The sequence below is a fragment of the Manis pentadactyla genome, chromosome 3, assembly GCF_030020395.1.
Source record: "Manis pentadactyla isolate mManPen7 chromosome 3, mManPen7.hap1, whole genome shotgun sequence".
Classification (NCBI taxonomy): Eukaryota; Metazoa; Chordata; class Mammalia; order Pholidota; family Manidae; genus Manis; species Manis pentadactyla.
The window spans coordinates 115,877,836-115,901,226 of NC_080021.1; the positions used below are offsets into that span (position 1 = coordinate 115,877,836).

Here is a 23,391-nt window from a genome sequence, read left to right on the forward strand (position 1 = left end):
AAATCCCACTCCTGGGTTCAGTTTCCGCATTTGTCACAAGAGAGGACAAACCAGCTGACCCCTAAGGTCTCCTCCAGCCTACAGCTAAGACTCTCAAATGTCTTTTTTTTAAAGAAGGCAATCTCCAGCACTAAGCCGTTGTCTCTGTCACTACTGCTCTTAATGCCTTCAGCGTGATTGTGTTTTTGTGAAAGTGTGTGTGGGTATAGGTCTTCATGTGTGTCTTTGTGTATGTGTGTGTATATGCGTTTGTGTGTCACTGTATATGAGTCTCTTGTGTTCATTTGGTGTGACTGTATATGAGTGTGTTTGGGGGCATCTGCGTGTAACTGTACATGAGCATTTTTTGTGTATATCTGTGTGTGCGTGGACACTCACGCAGAGCTGAAGTCGCCCAAACATAAGTGACAGGAAGAGAAAGGTAAGGGTGGCTAGCTCACCTGCCCGTCGGGACCGAGCCACCCAGGTGACCGGGAGGAGGTCTGCGCCTTAGGCTCGCGGCCTGGGTGCCGCGCTCCCGCCCAAGGCCTGGAGGCAGGCTGGCGGGAGGGCGGGCGGGGCGATGGGCGGGGCGATCCCGGCGGTGGGCGGGGTGGCCGCGGCGGCTCCGGGCATGCTCCGCCGCGGCGGCTGTTAGCGGGGCGCGTCGCGCTGGTCCCCGGCCGGCCCGAGAGGCGGCGGCGGCGGCGCCGGCAGCATGAGGGAGCCGCTCGGTAAGTCCTCGACCCTGCTGACGCGCACGTCCATTCGTCCGGCCCCTCTGGCGTTTCGCGGGCCTCGTCCCCCGCCTCCCGCGCTGCCCCCCAACTTCTCCATCCCGGACATTGCTGCCGTCCGATCTCTCCCCGGCCTGTGGAGATGTCCGCACCCCGCCCGGAGCCCCCGCGCGGTGCCCGGCGCCCACAGCCTCGGCGTGGGGGGCACCGGCCTTGCTGGGAGGGGTCCCCGCTCCTCAGTGACCGGCCCGGGGCGCGGGGCTCCCTTACCGGCCCGTCGACCCCACCGGCGTTAGTGTTCGCGAGGCTCCTCCGCGCGCGGGGCCCGCGAGGGCGGCGGTCGTGTCTCACCTCCTGCGTCCTCCCCGCCACAGCCCGGGTCAGGCCAGCCCCTCCCTGGCCTGCGCGCTCTGACTTCGCGGACATCTCCCCTCAGGACCTGACAGCAATGCTCCGAGTGCGGAGGTCCCCGGTTCCCACGGTGGCCCCGTGGCTCGGACCTGCCCGCAGGACGTTGGAGCCCGGCCCGCCCCTCCCTGGCCTCCGCCCGGCCTAAGCGCACCCGGCCCCGCTGGGTCAGGGCCCAGAGATTAGGGCGCTCATCGCTGCCGCCTCCCAGCCAGTGCGCTGGGCGGCCGGCCCCCGGCCCTCGTGGCTAAGCAAAAGAGAAGAAAAGAGAAAAAAGGGTAGGGGAAAGCCAAGAACCTCGCCTAGGAGTGCGTAAATCTGGTCGACCAGCTCGTTTATGGGGCCTGGAGTCTCCGAGCTCTCATCCCAGCGAGCAGCCCCCGCGCCCCTCACCCCCTATCCCATCAGTGGAGCCTGGAGTGCCAGGGTGTTCCTAGACGCCCTGCCCACAGCGAGGCCAAGCCTACGGCTGCAAGCGCGGCTCCTGCTCCTTGTCGCTGAGCAGCTGAGCACCTAAGATTCTTCCGGGGGTTTGGGAAAGAAGCTGTGATTCAACTACCAAAGAAAAAAATGAAAAGGCGAACTTCACGCCAGCGTACCCTGGTCTTGCCCTAGTCCTTGCTCATCCAGGCTCTCCAGGGAATTTGCTTAAGCAGATCACCGCCTTAACCCCCTCCACCCGGGACACACATGTTACCATCACCTCCCTGACCCCCAGGCCCGAACCTCCCTCCCTAAGTCCAGTTGCGCTGCCCCTTGGGGAGAGGGGTGGAGAGGTACCGGCCACACAGCTATGAGGTTTTCCCACAGCTTCCTGTCTTTCTTCTCTGTTTTTTTGTCTTTTAAGATTTGGAAAGAATAGACATCCCAGGGATTTGAGGTGAGGGGTTGGCAGATGAGAGGGGCTTCAGGCAGCCAGAAATGTTTTGATAAATGGCAGACGCAGTAGTCAAAACCGAATGGTTTCAGGCTGTGGCAGGTAAAAACTTCAGGAAAACCGGGCCTTATGTCAGCTACTTTTAGAATTTAAGTGACTGGATTAAGAACATCCAGCAAGACGTGTGTGGAAGTTTTGGGTAAATCATACACAGATTCTGTTTCAGGGGACTTGTGTTGATTTTTCATGTGAAATGGGGAGTATCGTAAATTCATTTGGTTTTCCATAATATTTTGTGGCTTTGAACTTTATATTTGCCCAATACTAGGTGTCTAATTCTTAGTCACCAGCTGAACAATCTTTTTGAAGGTCCCTAAGTGTTACTTGGGTCAGGCAGCATGTGGCAAACTGTTCCACTCCTGCTGGAGTCCATTGAACAAATATTTGTTGACCGGAGGCCTTAATCTGCTGGGCCTTCCTCCCACCAAAATTTTATCCTCTGCTGCAGAGACTGGAAGGTCAGGCCCTTGGCAGGCCCAGGAGATTTAGGGGGATTAGGTGGGTGGAGGAAGCCTGTGCCACAGGGAAAAGAAAAAGAAAGGATTTTGTCTTTCCACCTCCTTAGAACATAGCTTAAAATGCTCTAATGTCCGAATGCTCTTGAGGGGCTTGACAAGCTAATCAGAGTTATCTAACTATGGTCTGAGTAGTTGCAGATACCAGAGGCGTGCGGTGCATTGTTCTGTAGGTATAAAATATAACTGCAAGTTGGAAGCACACAAGGAAAATAAATCCCTCCCCAAAATAAGGGCCAAAAATAAGGACCAATTTTTCAGTTAAAAAAAAATCTGAAAATATCCTTGGAGTCTAATTTTCAAAATGCAGTAAGAATAAATCCTAGAAATTCCATTGTAAAGACAGGCTGTGAGTCTAGTTTCACCAAGTTCTTGTCCTTGCTGGAGAACCTTCTAGTTGGGGGGACAGTGAGCACCATCCCTGCCATTAGAGTCCATAGTTCCTCCTCTAATGAGCTTGGCAGAGTTAAGCGTTGATTAATGTAGAGAGAGTTTAGAACAGGCAGGGTTGGATTGAAGCAATTGTTCTGTTCCAGTTTTTATTTTGATAAAGACTATCTCTAAAATTATCTAGGTCTATTGCTGAACCCATTACTGCAGTTGATTTGGTTTTCTAACAGATGTTGTTTTTCACCTTTTGGATGGGAGGGGTTCCCTCACTCATTAAAGTCTGGCTATTGTGCTTTGTTTCAAGGGCCCGCTGACTTCAGGAATGCTGAGGGACACACTTGCTAAGGCGTGCAGCCCAGGGGGAGGCTAGGTCAGTCTCCAATACTTTGATATATCCTTTAAACACTAAATGTCATTTAAAAAACTGCCCCGATACTAAAACCTCAAATATCTTGATTTGAATTTGTGGTATCCTGCCTAAAACTTGGATTCCTACCTTTACTTTTTATACCTAAATTTATTTTCCAAAAACTTTTCTATAGATAATATAGTTGGGAATAACCTGGCCAAAACTAGCAAAGATTCTTATCAGACCACCAAATATCCTTGTAGCTTCCTTGTTACTGGTGACCTCTCTATAGCTTACTCATTAAGCTTGTTTCTTGTGTATGTAAGACACTGCCATGAAGAAACACCAAGATACAGTTCTAAGAGTGGAAAAAAGCGAGGGTGAGCTTTCAAGAGAGAGGGAGGGAGGAAGAAAGCAACTGTGTGTACATATGGGGAGAATAGGTGGAGAAACAGAAACCAAACTTGTTGCTGGCTTTCTCTTGGCACAGTGGACAGATTGGGAACTTCTACTTCTTCATTAAAATGTAATTGAACTGTCACATTTGTATACGACTGTGATTCTTCCATTCTAAAGATATTTAAAAACAAGTTTATAGGTTTAATAAACCATTTTAGAAATCTTTACATGTGTTCTTTGACATATATGACATTGGTGGAATAGAATTCTAACCTATCACACATTTTATAGTTGTTTTCACACAGCCAAAAATTCCGAAGATTTAAAAAGTCTTGTCCAATTTCAGTCCCATGCTTAATGACTGCTAATCTTTCTGAAATGTTAATGAGGTACTTAAGGTCTCATAAAAATGGAGTGAAGCCAACAAAACAATAATTGTGTGACAGAATTTAGAGGTGAAGAAAGGACAGGAGTGTGTGTGTAGTGGGGGGAGGTGGGGTGTTCACACAGGTTGTGGAGGAAAACACAAAAAAGAAAAAGTTAGATAATATTTATGAAAAAAAATGAAGTGCATAATGTTTGGTACCTTATTTTCTTCTCTTTCTCCCTCTTTCTGAATCCATGTCTTCACAGAGACCCAACCAGCAAGGTCAGCATTCCAGGATCCTTTTGATTTCGGACCCAAGGTTCCCATCTCTTGTTGGTTTTTGGGTTTTTTTGGTCACCTTGAAGAAACTTAACTCAGTGACGGTTGCCCTACTAAAATTATTACTTCACAGATTAACTATGCTTTTTATGTCCTAGGAGATTTTTAACAGCTTGAGGACCCTGGCAGAGCTGGTCTTCACACTGTGTGTATGGGACCAACAGCATGTGAGCTTACTGCCCCAGAACTTAAACTGGAACTGTTGAGTTCTCTATTTAATTATGAAGTCTGGAAGGGGAAATGACAATCCTATTGCTCATAATACAATACACAGTTCCACCATTAGGGGAAAAAAAAGCCATAGACAGCATTAAAAAAAAATCCATGTATCAGTTAGCATCATGCTTCATACTGGTTTGTTTTATGTCTTGGCTATTTACCTCTTATTTAAAGAGAATACTTTGTTATATATTAATAATAACATTAGACTGAACAGCTGTCAGTTGAAGAAATATTTACAGTGAACTGCCAACAATTTGATGGACTAATTACATCTTAAGTATGGAATGTCAGTGAATACAACAGAAGTTTGAGGTTTTCTAGAGGAGTAACAATCAAGACCTTTAGAATGCTGTTTGTAATCTTGGGTTAGATTTTATCAACAGAACATGTAATTTTAGGCTTATAAGAAACAGGTTAAGAATCTCTGTAGTAGATAAGACACATGACCCATGTACTAGACAGACCTTTAAAACTTTATATAATGTACTATTCACTTATTCTTCTCTTTGGTCTTTCTTTTATTCTCATTGAGCCTTCCAAATGTGCAATATATTTTTAAAGATATATTTTCCTAATCCTACTTAAGCAACTCTTTGTTTTTGAAAGTTTTTTTCTGATGATGAAATAATCTGAAGGTAAACCATATGAAAGTGCCAATATTTGACCATTTTTTACCTGAAAAATGACAATTTAGTATAGTTCCACCTAATATACAAGACACATCATAAAATACAGTGAGGTATAAATAAGGGCACTAAAAAAAAATCCCAGAATCTAATACCACTGTTGTTACTTTGGTATGTTTCCTTTTGGTGTCCCCCCCTGCTGTGTGCATCTGTATATAAATGAAAATGGTGTTACACTGAATCTAGAGTTTTCTATCCTGTTTATTACTTAACATGGTACCATGAGCATTTCCTTATGCTGTTATACACCTCAAAACATAAATTTGTGCATGTGTATACATATTACAGTCTACCATGTAGATGCACCTTAACCAGCCCTTAAATGGACAATTAGTCTAATCTTTTTATTATCATCATTAACACCTGGATAAGTATCCTTATATAAAACTTAGTGTGTATCTAGTTATTTCATTAGGATGGATCCTAAGCAGTGAACTTATTAGTCCATAGGGTTTCAGATTTTTAAAGATTTTATAACATATTAATCACTTTTAAGAAAGGAAATATCAATTTACACACAGGCCCCTGCATACATTCTATACACCCACAAATGGAACCCTTATAGCTCACCACGCCCTCACCAACAACAAGTACTGCTTTCTAAAAGTTTAATAAGTGAATAATGGCATTTTGGTTTAATTTATATATCTTTGATTACAGGTTGGGATGAACATTTGCTTCATATTTTTAATTGAATATTTGTCCCTTCCTTTATTCATTTTTCAGTTCATGTTCTAGGAAAATTTTAAAAAGAACAGTTCTGGTTGATTTAATGAGCTTATTAATATTTTATTTCATTTTGCTGTCTTGGGGAGTCTTATAACTGTAAATATGAGAATAAAAATTTTTTTATTCATATAACTGGAAAGGGAGGAAGAAATGGTATCTGTTAAATAGCAATCATTTGGGAGTCTCAAACTCTAGTGATGAGCATGCCCGTCATTGAAATACCACCACCTAGACTCACATCCACAAGGGATACTGTTGGGTCTTAATGTGTCTGTACGTCCTGCAGCACAGGGCCCAGTGCCTGGCATATCCAGTGCAGAACAAGTGTCTTGACCTATTTAAGTTGGAACAGTGTGCAATGCCTGTTCTCTGAGACTTCTGGATGGAGGATTGCTAGGTGGTGTACCCCCTTACCTTGCCCCAGCTCCCTCCTCTTCTCAGTGTGTGACCATTCAGCTCTGCTGTCTTGGTGGCCTCCATCGGGAACTAATGGGGCCAAGGTCAGAGGTGCTCTCTTCATATGACCTACTTAACTTTGTTCTGTGTCATGACCACAAACTGTATTCTTTTTACTGTGACCAGCTTAGAAATGCATGCTGTTCATCACAAGGGGGAAGAGGCTAGAGAGGGGCAGATTCTAGAGCTAGAAGGATGTTGAAGAACCTGCAGTTCAACCTTCTTACTTACTTTTCCGAGAGAAGACTGAGGCGCGAGAGGATGCAGTGAGGGTAGACAACTCTTCCCCAGACAACTCTTAAATGCTAATGAATTGCTAGCAACACTTGCCTAACCTTAGGATCCCTTCAGTCTGAATATAAATGATGTGGCCAGTATTTAAAGAACAGTATTTAATAAACTGTACAATAAGATTACCCTAAGTGGTCTCATTCAGGTTCTTTGGAAGCCACAAATAAAAATCCATTTGAAAATGATTTTGAGAAGAGAAAATTTTGTGGGTATAAGTTGGATAAATTAAAATCAAATTATTGCTCATCTTCTCCAACCAATAGTTATTTTTGGTGTCTGCATTTCTTTTAATGAAATGACCATTATCTCAGTCACCAAGACAAAATCCATTGTACTTCTTCCCTTGAAAATTATTCTCTCTCTCTTCCTTTCCCCTCCTCTGCCACCCCTGCACATTCCAGTAGAAGAGACCCATGCCTCCTTGTCCCCACATCTGTCCTTGCTGTCATCTCCTGGGTCCTCCCCTTTCTGCCAGATTAGTTGCAAAGCAGCCTTTCCCAAACCCTTTTGTGGGTTCCCTTGGTCTGCTCAAATAAAGTCCAAATTCAATCAATGGTGCAGATAAGAGTTGCTATTTCTATGCAGATTTTTTTTTCTTTTTAGAATTAAGTATTTTTCTGAAAGTTACTGACTCCTCTCCCATTTATCTTAGATGTAGTTTGTCTGCTTCTCAGTTTGACACACAGGCTTTATGGTAGCTCTCTGTTATTGATGAAGACCATGAAACCCAAAATGATAGAAGAGGTCTGCTGAAGGTCATGAGCAATTGTGTGGTATATTTGTGAATGAATCATGTTCCTGGGTATTTAAAAATTAATGCTAGCATTACCACCAAGTCACTACAGTCAAGTGAAGAATCAGCCCTTGTGCGTGTGTGCTTGTGTGTATGTGCTCGGTGTGTATAAGGAAAGAATGGTCTAGAACAGTTATTCTAATCCCACAGAATAAAGGAGATCTTTTTTCCTTTTAAATATACACTTTGTCATTTTAATGCCACCGTGCCTTCTGTCTTTTCTTATTTATATTTATGCATTATTTGGTAAATTCAGAAACTCTTGTTGTTATTAAGGAAGGAAATGTAGACAGTAGAATGGGAGCATGGGCTCTGAAGGTAGGCACATCTTGGTCTGAACCTCAAATCTGCACTTACAAGCTGTGTAACCTTGACTCTTAGCCTCCATTTTCTTGTCTGTAAAAGGAGACATTCATATCTACATTAGGAAGTTTGCTGGGATTTTAAAATGAGACAAAGTGTGCCAAGCAATTAAAAGAGTATCCGGTACATTGCAGGTGCTCAGTGGATGGTAGGTGTTACTCTTCATGTGTGCTGCTATTCTGAGCTCCTAGAGCCTAGAATGCTCTACCTTCTGCTTGTAGAGTTTATTGGGCCACAGGGAGAATAAATTAGCCACGCAGTGGAAGATATTCTTAGTAAATGCATCTATTGGAGAGTCTTTTGTGCATTTTGCCACTTATCACAAGCATCCTGTGGGGGAAAAGTAATAGAATATAAACCCAGTGGTGTCATGAATCAAGGAAAATAACCTAGCCCAGGAAAACATGGCTGTTAAGCATTGTTAGTCTTTCACTCCCTCCTCATTTAAACCACCTAAATTAGAGACTACATGCAGTATGCACTTATTTTTTTATCTCAACTCATGAATTTAATTTAGACCTGTCCTATAGTGGAGAACAAGAGAACAGTGGATTGAACCCTGGCTTCTCACCTGGCTCAGGGTTACCTGTTATTTGTTTCTCTAGTTATAAGTTTTGAAGCTTGTAAGTATGCATTTGAATAATAGAAAATAGGAAAACAAAAGTTTGCATTGATCTTAATTTTTTTCTGTGTTGCTCACTTAGCACAAAATCTCTCATCTATAAAAAGAGAATTGTTATAAATCCAGTTTTCCTTCTTTCTACAAAGTTGTACACCTGGGTGAGAAGTTTCTGAGTCCAGTGACTGGGTCTAAGTCCTGATTTGTCTCCAGTGAAGCCAACAGAAATTACTATCCTACCATCCTATAAATTCCTAGGAACCACATACTTTTCTTTGGCGTAAATGGTAGATTCATCCTACTTTACATATGAGATAACTGAGGCTTGTAAGTTAAGTTGCTTTATAAAGGTCATCTACCAGGTCTTTCTGACATCAAAGCCCATGTTCTTGGTCCTGTGCTCTCTGTTCTGTCTATGCTTGTACAGGAGAAAGATTGCATGTACCTTCCACCTGGGGTGAGAAGCATCAGCTAAACATGTATTACCTGGGGAAACAGATCATTCGCATCTGTGTTCTAGCATTTACTAGGTTGTCCACGTTTATGGTGGTGTCGTTTTTAAAATGCTTTTATAAATTTTGTCTTTGAAATAATGGACTTACTTTAGGAGTATATTGGTCAGAGAATAGTAGGAAAATACAAAAAGAACAGTAGTGAAATCAAAAAAAGCAAGGAGTTGCCTCTTGACTTTCTCAAACCAAAGAGTGAGTGGAAGTGGCAGCCTGTGAGCTCACTACTTTCTGGAGGGGCCGACAGCTTCCTCCTGTTTCTGCAACCCTGGGTTTATCTGTCAGCCAGTGACTCTGTTCTGAGGCTGCAGCTATCTGGCCCCAGGAGGTCATAAGTAGAGTGGGGACGGTAGCAGAAGACAGCTCTTATTAACCCATGGAGATTTATTTCTTTTCATCTTTTGCTTTTAAGAATAGATTCACTTAGTGGCCATGAGTTTTTTTGGAAATAAAATCTTTGACAGGCTAGAACAGCTTTGTTTGCTGTTGAGAACAGGAATTTCTCATAGATTGATAGGATCTTTGAACTTGAAAAAATTCTAATGGTCAGCTCGTCCAGCATCCTGACCAGCCCAGGCATGGCTTTTACCTGAGTGCTTTCCAAACTGTAGGATGTGGCTGTTTGGTGCTACATGAAATTTAGTGAGTAGTGGCCAGCATTTTTTAAAAGTGAGATAGAATAGAAAACATTACAGTACATGTCAGGATGTGGGGGTAAATATTTTGCCTTTAAAGTTTTGATTGATGTATGTGCACACACCTTCAGTGGATTGCTGTAAAACAAAAAGGGTTTACAAATCAGTTATTCCAGTTCTGCTTAAGAACCTGTCAGCCAGGAACCTGCCACTTACAGAGGTAGTGTGCTCTGATGGACTTTTCCGGGAAGTGTGTGTTCTTATGTTGAGCATTTCCTCTGCATGAATGGTATTCAGATATTCATAGAGTGATAAGGGCTTGTGAAGTGCTCATTTGTCTCTTGTCCTTGTGCCCTGGCCCAACCAATGCTAGAAGTCCCCTCCTCAGCTGAGATCGCATCAAGCCAACCTGTATCACCTTAACCACTCTTCCTAGATGTCCCCTATGAGTATTTGATATAACAAGAAAGAAATAAGCTAGTGAAGGAAAAAATTTCTCAAATGAACTGTCTGGATAATCATATTTGTAGGGTGACCTTATAGTGCTGGTCTACCTGAGGTACAGGTTTTGTTTGGCTTAGAAGCAATCTTCCAGAAGCCCTTTGGATACCTTGAGACTGGGTGAGGATCCCTTCCATATCATCTTGTCCTTGTCCCTGTCACAGTGCTTTGACACTGTGGAGCGGTGGTGAGCTCCCCTCACTTGATACCTGCAGATGCAATGTGTTAATTGCCTGTATGTCTGGCATCTCTACAGCAAGACAGTAATCTTCAGTAAGGGCAAAGCACATGTCTTACAGTTTCAGTACCTCGTGCATTATAGGCACTTAGGAATTGTGTTTTAATATTAGGGACTGTGTAAAATAACATTTACTGTTCTAAGCAACTTGTATGGAGACTAAAGTATCCATTCAAAAAAGACAAGGTGATTGGGTGATATGACAGGTGTCACTTTAGGAATCAAGAGTTACATCCCAAATGATACCAAAGGAGTTAGGAAATGATCTAAACTACATGGTGAAAATGAATAGCTAATGTGAAAATCGTTCCATGTGGCAAATAATCCTTCAGAGACAAACTGGAGCCATTGTAACATAATAAATCCACAATCTTCTGTTCGTGTGGGATTTACCCTTTTACCTATTCTTATGTGGCCCTCAAAACAATCTTGTGAGAAAGGAATACTGGCATTGCCAGTGTGCAGATCAGAAAACTGAGGTTTGCTGCAGGGAGTGACTTGCTGCAGGGATCAAAGCTGGGAACTGGGTGTCAGCAAAGCGCTGGGATGAAAAGGATCCCACCTGATGCTGTGCTGTGTTACCCAGACACATGCCTTTCCAAGTTGTGAAACCTAATGTTACAGTAACTTAACATTCATGCCAAACTTCAGTGTGCATTTGCCTTTATAGCAGCGCTTTGAATTGGTGAGTGGGTGATGGAAATAAATATGGCTTTTTTAGAATGCTGGTATCTCTGGATTGGAAAGAACTTTAAAAGGGCCCTCTTTTCACCCAGCCACTTATGGGATGGCTGTCTCTGCCTCAGCAGCACCTCAGTGTCCCCTCCTGGTGGCTGCTGTACTTGATGTGTTAGTCTTGCTACCTCTTGAGGCAGCCCATTCTGCCTTCAGTAGATAAGGATGCTAAAGAAAGAAAGTTGAACACCATAGGGATTTAAAAAAGACATGTGGGTGTTCAGAAGTCTGTACAAGGAGGTAGGTGATGTTTAGTGTCGGTGTGGAATTAAGGTAGAAGCCAGGCTCTGAGCTGGGATGGGGGAAATGTAGAGTGTCAGCCTAAGGGGAGAAGCCTAGTGGGTGGGAGGGCACCTGGGAACACTCATTTGCGTTATGAGACCTGTGGGTCATCTTCCCTCCCTCCCTTCACCTCTCCTGCATGGCAGAAGCTGGTGTTCTTCCTAGGCCTGCTCCCCATATGCTGCTGGCCTCAGTGAAATGAGACAAGCTTGGAGTTTCTGGTAATCATTACACTTTGACCTCAGACCTGTAAGGTCAAAGAATGGCCCTTACAAGTTTGAATCTTTTTTTGAAGGTGGCTATAGCTTAGCCTGGGTTGCCCTGCTGCTAAAGGCCTTGCTAACTGTCATCACCATGCAGACGTGACTGTACGGACAAACTCCCCACAGTTCTGTGAGGGCCATTTCCTCTACTCACTGTGACAGTGGGCTGCAGCACAGCCAGCTCCGTGGTGGACACTAGCCTTCTCCTCAGTGTGTCGGGTGGCCCAGTTGGAGCTCCATGCACTTTGCTTTGCTTTTAAAGAAAGAGAGAGAGACTGAGTGTCCTAAAACATAAATTCTAACTGGTGCTGACTGGATATGTGACACCGAGCCAGGAAGTCTGGGGACTCTGGTCTGGGCCACTAGGATCTGATGCTATGTCATGTCTTAAGTCCTGGGATAGTTGTACCCCAAATCTATTTAAAATACCATTTACCTCTCTCATACACATGCAAGTCCAGTTTATCTAGTGAACTCCTAATCATGCTTCAAAACTTAGCACAGAAGTCCCTTTCATTTGTACATTCATTCAACGGTCATTTACTGAGAGCACACTATGTGCTAGGTGTGAGCATTGACCAAAACAGAGATCCTTCACAGCCTTGCCCCTATGTTCCCCCAGACCTATGTTTGTGGAATTCCCTTCCTCTGGTCTTTAACCCAGTGAGTTGCTCAGTCAGTCAAAGAGCAAATCCTTGCCTCTCTGAGCCTTCCATTTCTGTCTAAGTGAATGACCCAGGTTGTACAACTGCCCGCAAGACAAGCAGCAGGGGTATCAGCAGTGTCAGGGTTGCTATGGAGAGAGTTCTTCTCGCACATTAACTGCTGAGCTTGTCAACCTTCCATGAAATGTAGGTGCCTACTGGAAAGTTAGAGGTATTTCAGAAGTTTGGTACTCTCTACGCTGATACTGAGACTTCTCTGCTGCCATCATGGAGCATGTGAGCAAGAGCAGGACGTGCATAGTCAGCAGAACTGTGAGAAGTCCCAGTAAGAATTTCCACTGACGGGAAGCACAGTCTCCCTTTCACCTGCACACGGGCCAGCAGGCATTTCCTGGCCATTGTTTGCAGCCCTGTTTCTGTCCAGTGCAAGCAAAGAAGGGTGGGAGCTGGCCGAGCTCTTACCAGCCCAGCCTTTGTGGGCTCCTCCCCCAAACCAGCTCCACAGCCTTAGGGAGGCAGTGACAGATGCGTGTGACCAAACTCTCTTCCACCCTATTAACAATGGGAAGCGTAGGAGAGAAGATTCTCTTATGTAGAAATAACCACTCAGCCCCACCTGTTTCCTCACATGTGCTCTGCTGGGCCCCGCCCACCGCTCTTTGAGGCTGTTGCTTTAGGTCCCTCCCTGCGGCAGCTGCTGCTATTGACTCCATGCACTGGGCAGGGTTTGGATGTGGGCACCCTTGGCTACAAAATGCAAGCCATCGCCCCAAGGTTTATTGGGAGGAATGTGATTCTTAAGAGTTTCACGTGGAAAGGAGAGGTTTGGGATTGTGTCCTGTGATGGGGGTGTGATCAAAGATGATTTCAGTGGCTAGTTAACCACCCTGGCGGTGGCGTCCTTATGGTAACCATCTAGATTGCTCTCACTGAAGTCTGTCATGGTATGTGATGATCGAAGATCCCACTCTGCCCTTTTAGAGCAAAAGGTATGCATGCCTATGAAATGAAAGCAGGAACAAGTAATAAGAATTAAGCTGGACTCCATTAGTTTCTCTTTTTAGAAACTTGCAATAGTGTAGCTTCTGAGTCTGTATTTATTTTGTCCTCACTCAAGTCTGATGTTTTCGGATGGCTGGGGCCAGGGCATGGACACTGTTAATCATCCCATTGCCTAAACACTCTTCCAGACAACCCTGAGGGAAGCAAGGGGTGAGGACCCCAGAATTACTGCCACATCTTGCAGGGCCCATGCCGCATCCTCCCTCTCCATGTGGCTAAGATGGAGAATAGTTCCAGGCAGAGCAGCCCACATTTCTTCACTTTCAATGCCAGCACCATGCTGTGTTCACCACAGGGGTAAAGGGAGGAGGGGGTGTCAGACACAGGCCCAGGGACAATCAGTGGCTCCTCACAAATGCTCTCTCTTGTCCCCTCAGGGTACATTCTGCCATCACAACGGTCCCAGCGCCAAGGCTTTGATGAGGCCAGTGCACTATGTACAGTGTAGAAGACCTCCTGATCTCTCATGGATACAAACTGTCAAGAAATACCCCAGTACGACGCGAAGGTAATGATGAGGGGCGCCAGCAAGTGAGGACAGGAGCAAGGGTCAGCCATGGCCTGCTGAACGGGTGTGAGGAGGGCCCTGCAGCCTTGGCCCCCAGCAAGACGTGTGGAGGTGAAGGACATGTGAGCGACCCAGCACACAGCCGCCGTGCACCCAGAGTCCCCGGGGAGCCTCAGGGCGCTCCAGCTTGCAGGACTTCCCAGGCAGGGTAAGCTTCAATGTGGCCCACATTGTCTTTTGACTGGGTGTTTGACTGAGAGTCCGTAAGCATAAAAGCCTTCAAAGCATTATATTGGACTGGGGCCCAGGAGGGAGAGGGTTGGAGATAGGAATGCTTCTTCCCTGGAGGTATTTGGGATGTTCCAAGGGGACCGTAGCTCAGGTCCTGGCCATATTAGGCCTTCAACACCTAGTAATGGGAAAGTGAGTCTGTCGTGTTAAACACTGCATTTTAATAGTTAGTTTCTTTGCTCCCTTCTGATCTCTTCATATTGCCTCAGCAAGGAGTCATTTAAGAACCCTGTAAGAGCTAGTTTATGTCAGGCACACATTCCTAGTACATGGAGCTTTCTTACTAATGTGTTTCAATATTTTTGTACATTACAAAATTGAAAGAAGAAAACCTTTCTTCTTGTGTATTCGTGTAATTCCACTGACTTCCAACCCATCTTGGCCCTAACACACACCCTGGCCCTAACATGGGTATTCCATCTGAGTACAGCTGCATCTGGGGGTGTTTTCCTGCAAACAACAAATGGAGGGTGGATTGGTTGGGGAACGCATGGTGGGGAGGTTAAAGAAGAGGGAATTTCAGCAGCTTGCCACAGAGCCAGCATGGAAAAGGGGCTCTGCAACTCTTAATACAAGCAGTTTCAGCCCAGAGGAAACCTTTGTCATCACTTCATAAACTGTGTTTGTCTTCAGTGCTGCATTAGGAGCAGGCTCAGGGAAGGAAGGCTCTGCCTGTGTGGGGCAGGGTACATAACCATTGTAACTGGCAAGAAATGGACCAAGGAAATAAATGGAAGCAGAGGCCTACTTTTAAGGGAAACAAACAAAAATCACACACAAAAACAAGCCAACAAAAAGGGAAGTGAATTAAGTGTAAAAGGAATGCACTGGCCTTTTGTGGCTAGAAGTCCTGTTTACACTGAAAGGATCTTCCTTGCTGGTTGACAAATATGGGAGGGATTTTGTTGTTATAATTCAGAGCATTCAGCACCTTGGTTACTGAGTAAAAGCATAGGTGGTAACCCCTGTTCATGCACAAGCCAGTAAAAGCATGTTTGCTTTGCAAAGTTAGAACCACTTCTCTGGCTAGGGGTGAGAGTTCCCACGGATGGAGCAAGGCTCAGGAGCAGGCCAGCTGGAGAAGGTCCTGAAGCTGCCTTTTTTGTCCTTGCCCCTCAAAACTCATTCTGTGTATACTACTGTCTTGGGCATAAGTCTTTGTTCAGCCCTAGTCCCTGGAACACATGCCCACTCTGGATTTGGGGAGAGGGTGCTTATGGATGAGTTGGCTGAGAGTTAGGACAGCCTTAAGCTACTACACACACTGGTGCTTGATTTTATCTCCTGTTGCTTCTAGTTTTGTCTTGAGTATATTGTACCTTCCACCCCTCAGGATACGGAGACTATACGTGGTCTGCCCCTGTTCTTGTATTTCCCTCAGAGCTCATTACAGGACTGGGCACACAGTGTGTTTACTGTATGCTCATGGGTGCCCTTCATTCTCCCACCATTGCAACAACTGTTGGGAAGCAGAAGGCTCGATTTCTAACGAGGTAAAGACAGTGACGGTGGAATCCCTACAGATGTGCTGAGGAGGCTCTGCAGGGTCTCCCTCAATCTGGAAGGGCTGGATCAGAGCTCAGAGTTGGGTCCCAGGGTGGGAGTCAGTGGAATCCCCCCTCTGTTGGGACGGTGTGGCCCCCAGTCTGCTCCACTACTTGCTCAGGGCTTCTAGCCCCGGTGTGCTAATGAGATCCTGAGGACCCCAGGGGCCCCCCCAGCCCGGCCGCTAGGTGGATGGGCATCAGCAAATCTGCAAGCCGTCTTTCTTTCTGTCATGGGTGAAGTGTGCAGATAAGGGGCTTTGTGAAGCACTGGGATGTTTTCGTACAGATAGCAGAGTTCTCAATGGATCTGGCCATTTCCCCCCATTTCTGAGGTTGGTTGACTAACTGGGGAAGAGTTTAGTAGCTTTTAGATTGAAGATTGCTTTGTAGAGTAGAAAGAAAATGCATACATGTTTGCAAAAATCCATGCCGGGGCCCAAAGCCTCAGAAACCAGCCTGCAGGGCTGCCGGCGTTGAAATGAAAAGAACGTGAGTAGCCAACAGAAAGCTGAAAACAGGAGGCAAACAGAAAAGTAGGCAGAATTATTTTCCCTATCAGAAAAAAAAGTACTTTGGCAGGAAATAAATAGGTACTAACAGTTAAAGCTTAAAAATTAAAAAAGGAAAAAGAAAACCCAATAGTACTTATGGGAGTCTGAGTCTGGATGAATAAATGTTCTCTGCCAGGTCCCAGCCTTCAGTCACTCGCACAGTGCAGCTGTGGCCCCACTGCCTGTCCTGTCCTGCTAGTGACCCCACCGGCTGGTCTCCCAGGGGATGGCCCTGTGCAGCTCCAAGCCATCAGGGTGACTGGGAAGCATCATGAGGGCATTCCCTTCCTGCAGTTTCCCGGGTGGGTTGAGGCCTGTCCTTGAGTGCGACCCCACACCATGGGCCCATCCTCAGTGTCCCAAGAATTCCTGGGGAAGATGGTGGTCCAAGTAGTTGCAAAGACCATGGGACTCAAAGGAGATTTGAGTTATTTTATTGTGGGTTGGCAGGATTTAGGCATGTTAGCAATGTCGTTTTCTGACAGCCTGAGAATACTGACAGCCAGAGAATGCTGGGGACCCTGTAAGGGCCACTCAGGGCTGAGGGAAGCTGGCTTGGGCCACAGGCCCTGGGCTGCGAGACGGGCTAGAGGCCTGTCCCTGTGTGAGGCCTATCCCAGATTGAGAGGGGCACTCTGTTCTCTGAGCTCCTCTCCTGGCTGGCTGCAGTGGGCCATCCTCTCCCGCCTCAGGGTCCTCCACCCTCCCTGTGACACGCAGGATTGTGTAACTGCTGTGAGAGCCCAGCCTTGTCTCTTTCCTGTCTGGGTAGCTGCATACAGAATGCATCCTGCTGTGCGGCAGGTAGTAGGCATACATAGTGCCACTTCTCCGTGGTCCTTAGAAGGGCTTTGCAAACGAGAGCCAACATTGTAGCTGACCAGGGCAGGGCTAGGACACCAAGACGCTCTAGTGAGAATGATCAGACCTACTTCTTTCCCTGTGATGATGAACACCAGCTCAGCAGAGCTTCCTACATAAGGGCGGTTACATCCAATAAAACTTAAGAAACAAAGATAAGAAGGCCACAAATAGGGAGCTTTCACTAGATTTCCAATCTGGCAGGATCTATGTTTCCTAACTTGCTGAGGAGGCAGTGCTTTCAGCCTCACTATTATTGGGCCAAGGGGTCCTGCACCACCGCAGATGGCGGAAGAGTGATGGGTCTGTTAGGAGAGGTGGGAGCTGCCGTAAAGCTCTTATTCTCACATGCCGAGACAGGACCAGGAGGTGGTTCTCATTTGTATGCAGATTATCCAAATTAATGATTAGAGAGCAGTTTTCCAAAGCCACAGCCCCTGCGTTGTATTGATCTCAGGGCTGGTACCTTTACAAGCATCTCAAGCACAGAAGTTGGGCTCTGCACCCTGACCATGTGGCTCCCTGCTCAGGGGCCTTCCTTGGTCCCGTTGCCAGCCCCCAGCTCCCTAGTGGCCCCGCAGGCCTCCTCCTCCAGCCCCTGTGAGTCTGGCCTGCCTTCCTGTGACCCTGCCCATTCCCAGGGTGCCAACCACCCAGGGACACCATGTGCTCCCCATTCCCTAAGCCCTGCCTGGAGGCACCCAGAACCTGCTGCTTTCCGTCTCCCTCAAGAAACCCTGCATTATCAGTTTGACTTCAACTTCCTCTGGTTGAAATTATTGCCTCCCAAGTGTTCTTCCAGCACTTTCTCCTGGTGCCCAGAACTGACGCTTCCTAAAGGCTGACAACATTTTTAACTTATCTCTGGTTTTGCTAATTCCTATTGAAGAATTTTGCATTTATTAAACACTTAGAATTTTTTTGAAAATAAATTGGATTGAACCTCGTCACTATATGCCAAGGCAATTGTATTGGTGCTGGGTACTTCAGAGCATCTGGCTACAACGGAATAGAATGTGGGGAATGGGGCCTTTCCACTGTGAGGCCAGTATGTGAAGGGTCTGTGGTGAAAAGGACGGGTGTTGGCTTTCCCTGCTGGGCAGTCAAGGGAGCATTTTGATGGCTTTGTGCACACCAGCTCTTGGGCAAGTGTGGAGGCAGGGAGGAGGAAATAAGTCACGGACTCAGCAGAACTCCCAGTGGGCTGCATTGTCCCTGGTGGGGTTCCGTGGGTTTAAGCCCCTGGAGGCTGCCTGAATGAAGAGGGGCCGTAGTAAGGCCATAAGGAGGAACCACAAGGAGCATCCATGGGTAGGAAACGAGGACAAGCCGGCCTCACTGACGCGGGAATGAGGAAGCTGGGAACCTAGACAGGCTGTCAGTGGCATCTCTCTGAGCTGTGGGTGTTCCCTCTGGGGACTCTTTCCATCTTTGCCCCACATTGTTGCCTGTCTCGGTGTCTCCCTGCACTCTGCTCCCTCCTCCGATGACCCGGCCTCTTCCTCTCACTGACATCAGGTCTTTGCACCAAGTGTGGCTCCTGGCCTCTTGTTCTTCTCTTGCCTCTGCTTGGTGGTTTAGCTCCAGAGCCCCTGATGCCTGCCACCTGTATATCTTCCTTTACACTTCTTTCTTTCAAAAATGTGTCAGCCCTGTTATAGGCAGCAGGGCCAGGAGCAGGGGCTGGAAAGGGGAGGGGAGGGAGGACAGAGGAGGAGGCAAGGGCCAGTCATGGAGGTCTGAGCTTCCCTGCCATGGGTGAGGGTACTTTCCAGGCCGGGAGGTGGGTGCCGGCCCTGCACCTCAAAACAACTCCCTCTTCACAGGCCATTCATTTAGTAACTCTAAAGACTCCGCATCCCCCTTGAGCCCATTACGCCACAGAGAGCTCATCTAGATGCTAAACCACTTCTAAATGGGCGCAGTTAACAGATTGTGATGATGAAGCCGCCTGCAGGCTTCGCATGAAAGTCACTCAGGTGGTACAGAAAAACCTCACAGGCCATGTCAAATGTCACCACAGCATTAATAGGTTCATAACAGGAAAACCACGCATGTCTGTGCAACTGTAGACAGCGTTCTATGTCAGATGATTTTGTGCTAGGTTTTTATTATGTCCTAATTTTTGTCATACAACCAACAAGATACTTACTAAGTGCATCTTCTATGGTGATCTCTGTCCTCCCTCTGACAAGATGAAAAAAAGATGCTTCTGAAAGCTTATGTTCAAAAATTATAATGGCAAGCATTCCTTTAGTCCTTCAGTTTGCATTAAGTTTAACCAAGTATGTACATACTGTCTTGTTCCAAGGCTTGCTTGCCAAAACACACACACACACACCACAATTAAGGGGAAAAAAGAGGAAGTGGGCAGAGAAGAAAAATTAGATGTTATCTATACATGGAGGAAACTGCATGCTTAAAATGCAAGTGACCATAACTGAATGATACTTAGCAATCATGACAATAAGTAAAAGACTGTTATCAGGCATTCACTGTTTCCTTAAATTGTTTCCTTTGAAATATTATAATCAGAGGAAGCTGTAAAATAACTTAACATAGCAGAGGTTTGAATCTGAAAGTTGAACCATAATAGGTTCTCTGCTTAGTCCCAGGAATTCTGGAAAAACATTTTGCTAGTTAACCATGAGAATGACTTGTAATTATGTCTAGTCATCAGTAGCAATCATAACGAAGCAGAGACTTAGCAATTTAGGAGAATCTCTGATGTGGCGGTCTGGGGCCCTCGTCGTGGGAGGCTGGTGTTTGATTGGTAAACATCCATTTTAGATAGTGCTACTGGATATGGTAAGCAGTTCATTTTTGGAGGCCTTTTAAGTTTCTTTCAAATCATATCCTGCTTATAACTGTTTCCCAAAAAAAGAATGCTTCAAGTTTAACATCTGTTTCTATGTATTGCTTTCTCTTTACAAAATTACACTTCCTGAAGCATTATTTGTGTTTTAGCTCTATGCATCAGATCCTAAGTATTAGGCATTGTTATTTTGACCCCTTCACATAGAAGAGTGTGAATTGTTGGAGCTGGTGCACTCATGAACACATGTGAAGGGTCACACCTCCTATTTGTACCATTGTCTTTCTGTAAACCTTTCTTCTGTGGGTATTGTTCTGGTTCATCAGCAAAGTGGCCTTCCAGCAATGCCTGGAAGTGCTTTGTTCCAAAAAGGACTCTACCTCGGAGGTCTTGATGAAGTTCAAAGAGCCGAGAGTGGAGTCTGGTGGACGAGCAGCCATGTACTGACATGCATCCCAGGGTGTAGTGTCCTTGTCCGTCTGTGGAGAGCGTGAGCCAGCTTCCCCTCCAGGCTCTGGGGTTTGCCTGCCCCTGGTGGCGGCCTCCCTGCCCTTCACTGCTCTAAGCTTACCTCCCAAACAACAGAGGGTCATAGGCACAAGAGCACTCCGTAAATGCACATATTCAACAAACATATAAAAGTGAGGGGTGGTGGCAGAATCACGAACGGGAAGTGAGGAACCATGGTTGATTTTATTTTCATTGTCAGTAGTGACAGCGTATGGACTATGCTTGGGAAGCTGTTTTAACTGGGTGGAAATATATCCTTATTAAAGAGAAAATAGGGAAATACTGAAATAATCTGCCTCACCTATTGGATTTGTGTAAGAGAAAATGGATCTGAGCTTCCTCTTCCTGCTTTGTTTTAATAAACTATATATTGGTTTGTTCTACATCATCATTATGGAAATGGGTGTAGCTTCTTCCTTAGAGACCAACCCTCACCAGAGGGGCAGAGTCTTGTTATGACAGTCAACTATATCATTATTTCCTGTTATTGTGAAGGTCTATTGATTACAAGTTAGAAAAAGACAATACAGATCTAAAATAATCACATCAGACAAACACTCAGTTCTCTTTCCTTTGTGCCCCTCACCCCCTTCCTCAGATAGTGGGAGGAACAGAGTTTCAAAATAATCCACTCCACTGAGAATTTATTTTAATGGGCTTATAATAGTAATAGTAGCTTAAAAACAAGGGTTTTTTGGTGTGTTAGACACTCTGCTAAACATTTTAAATATCTTTATCACATAAATCCCTCCAAACAAACTTAAAAAGGAAGGAATTATTACCATTCCCACAATAGGCATGAAGCATCAGGCAAAGAGGGGTCAAGTGTGTTGCAGGAGGCTCGCAGTCTGAAAGCCGTGATGCTGGCGACTGAACCCACACTGTCTGGCGGTTCCCAGCTGCTCGCCGTCTCCAACATCGAGGCCACAGTGCTCCCTGTGGTGCAGAGAAGCCGGAAGTCCTTAGTGGTCCCTCTAGCTTTGTGCAGGTGCTGTAAGCCTGTGCTGCTCTCTTGGCCGGGAGCAGCCTTCGCTGGGCTCCTGGTCTGTGCCCCCCTAGGTCTGACTCTCCTCCCAATCCAGCTTCTCCATCTCAGCGCTTTCTTCCTGAAGCCATGAAATTCGTCAGGAGGTGATAAGTAACCTGTAGTAACGCAGGTCAGCTACCAAGCACTCAGATGGGAAGGTCCCTTATCTGGACGGAGGGAACGGTATCTGCCCCGACTTTTACCTGGCTTTTACCTCCAGGTGGTCTCCAGGGCTTCCTGCCCTGCTGAGAAAATCCCCTCTGAGGGCTGGCAGCTCCATCAGCTCCACGATGCCCCTAGATCATGATGGTGCACACGTGATTTTATAGAGAGGGAGTGTATAATCTGTCCTTAGGAGCCTTGCATGGGTAGGAGTGTGGGCACATGTCCTTCTGAGGAGGCTGCTTTGCCTTTAAATTCAGTCAACAATATATCCTTGCCATGTCAGTCAGGCTGATGGTCCAATTTAAATAATTAAACAATGGGAGTCAGAGATGGGAGTCTGAGAAACAGGCTTACTTCTCTCCTAAGTGCAGTTGTAATATAGGAAGGGTGTTCAGAGATGATGGCTCACTGTGAGAGGCTGTAGTTCTTTCTGTTGAGGGTAATGGTACACAGTGGTGGCCCACTCTGGGTGGCCCACCACCAATTCCCACCTAACCCTTTCCCTATTCTTCCTTCAGTTTTATCCCTTCGCTCCCTTCTGCTTCTCTCATCTCTTCCTTCTCTGTGTGCATGTTTGTCTGTGGCCACATGGAGGCTTCACCTCGGAAGGATCCCCTTCCATGAGTGCTTTTCCTAGCTCCTGATTTTGCTATGTACATGCAAAAGATAGACAGCAAGAATCTTCACCAGTGGCCCAGTCTTCCATATCACCACGGGACATTTACTAATTTGTGAAAAGTAAGCAACCTCCGAGGCAGGGCCTCTTGGGCGGTCTCTGCCTTCTGCTGCGCACATGAAGGGCTGTACTAGACCTTGCACAGGCAAAGACCTATTGAAGTCTTACTCCAAAAATGATTCAGAAAACTGCTGTCAACCACAGAAAAACAATTTGTGCCCATTTTGAGTCACTGCATTTTTTTTAATCTTCATGGATACATCTTTATTGCTATTATCAAAAACGAAGTGCCTAGAAATCAAAGTACTATGTCAGAGTATGAACACATGTGGTTTTCCCTTGCATTTCTTTTTTTTAAAATTAAGGTATCATTGATATACAATCTTATGAAGGTTTCACATGTGCAACATTGTGGTTTCAACATTCACCCATGTCATCAAGTCCCGCCCACCCCATTGCAGTCACTGTCTGTCAGTGTAGTAAGGTGCTGTAGAGTCGCTACTTGTCTTCTCTGTGCTGTACTGCCTTCCCTGTGCCTCCCCTACATTATGTGTGCTAATCATAATGCCCCCTAATCCCCTTCTCCCTCACTCCCCACCCACCCTTCCCACCCCCTTTCCTTTAGTCCCTTCTTGGAGTCTGTGAGTCTGTACTGTTTTGTTCCTTCAGTTTTGCTTTGTTATACTCCACAAATGACTAAAATCATTTGGTACTTGTCTTTTCTGCCTGGCTTATTTCACTGAGCATAATACCCTCTAGCTCCATCCATGTTGTTGCAAATGGTAAGATTTGTTTTCTTCTTATGGCTGAATAATATTCCATTGTGTATATGTACCACATCTTCTTTATCCATTCATCTACTGATGGGTACTAAGGTTGCTTCCATGTCTTGGCTATTTTAAGTAGTGCTGTGATAAGCATAGGGGTGCATATGTCTTTTTGAATCAGGGATCTTGTTTTCTTTGGGTAAT

The 23,391-nt window shown here is 45.8% G+C and overlaps 1 protein-coding gene across 3 annotated transcripts in view; it reads left to right on the plus strand.

Moving 5' to 3' along the window:
* The first annotated feature begins 578 nt into the window (after window positions 1-578).
* JCAD (junctional cadherin 5 associated) overlaps window positions 579-23,391 on the plus strand; it is a 40,050-nt gene continuing 17,237 nt past the window's right edge. Inside the window, exons 1-2 of one of the 3 annotated variants that reach the window (XM_036912254.2) lie at window positions 579-713; window positions 13,847-14,185. In XM_036912254.2, coding sequence (XP_036768149.2) covers window positions 13,905-14,185 — 281 coding nt within the window. In that variant the 5' untranslated portion in view covers window positions 579-713; window positions 13,847-13,904. The remainder of the gene's footprint in view (window positions 714-13,846; window positions 14,186-23,391) is intronic. The other 2 variants (XM_036912252.2, XM_036912255.2) reach the window with 2 other exon arrangements.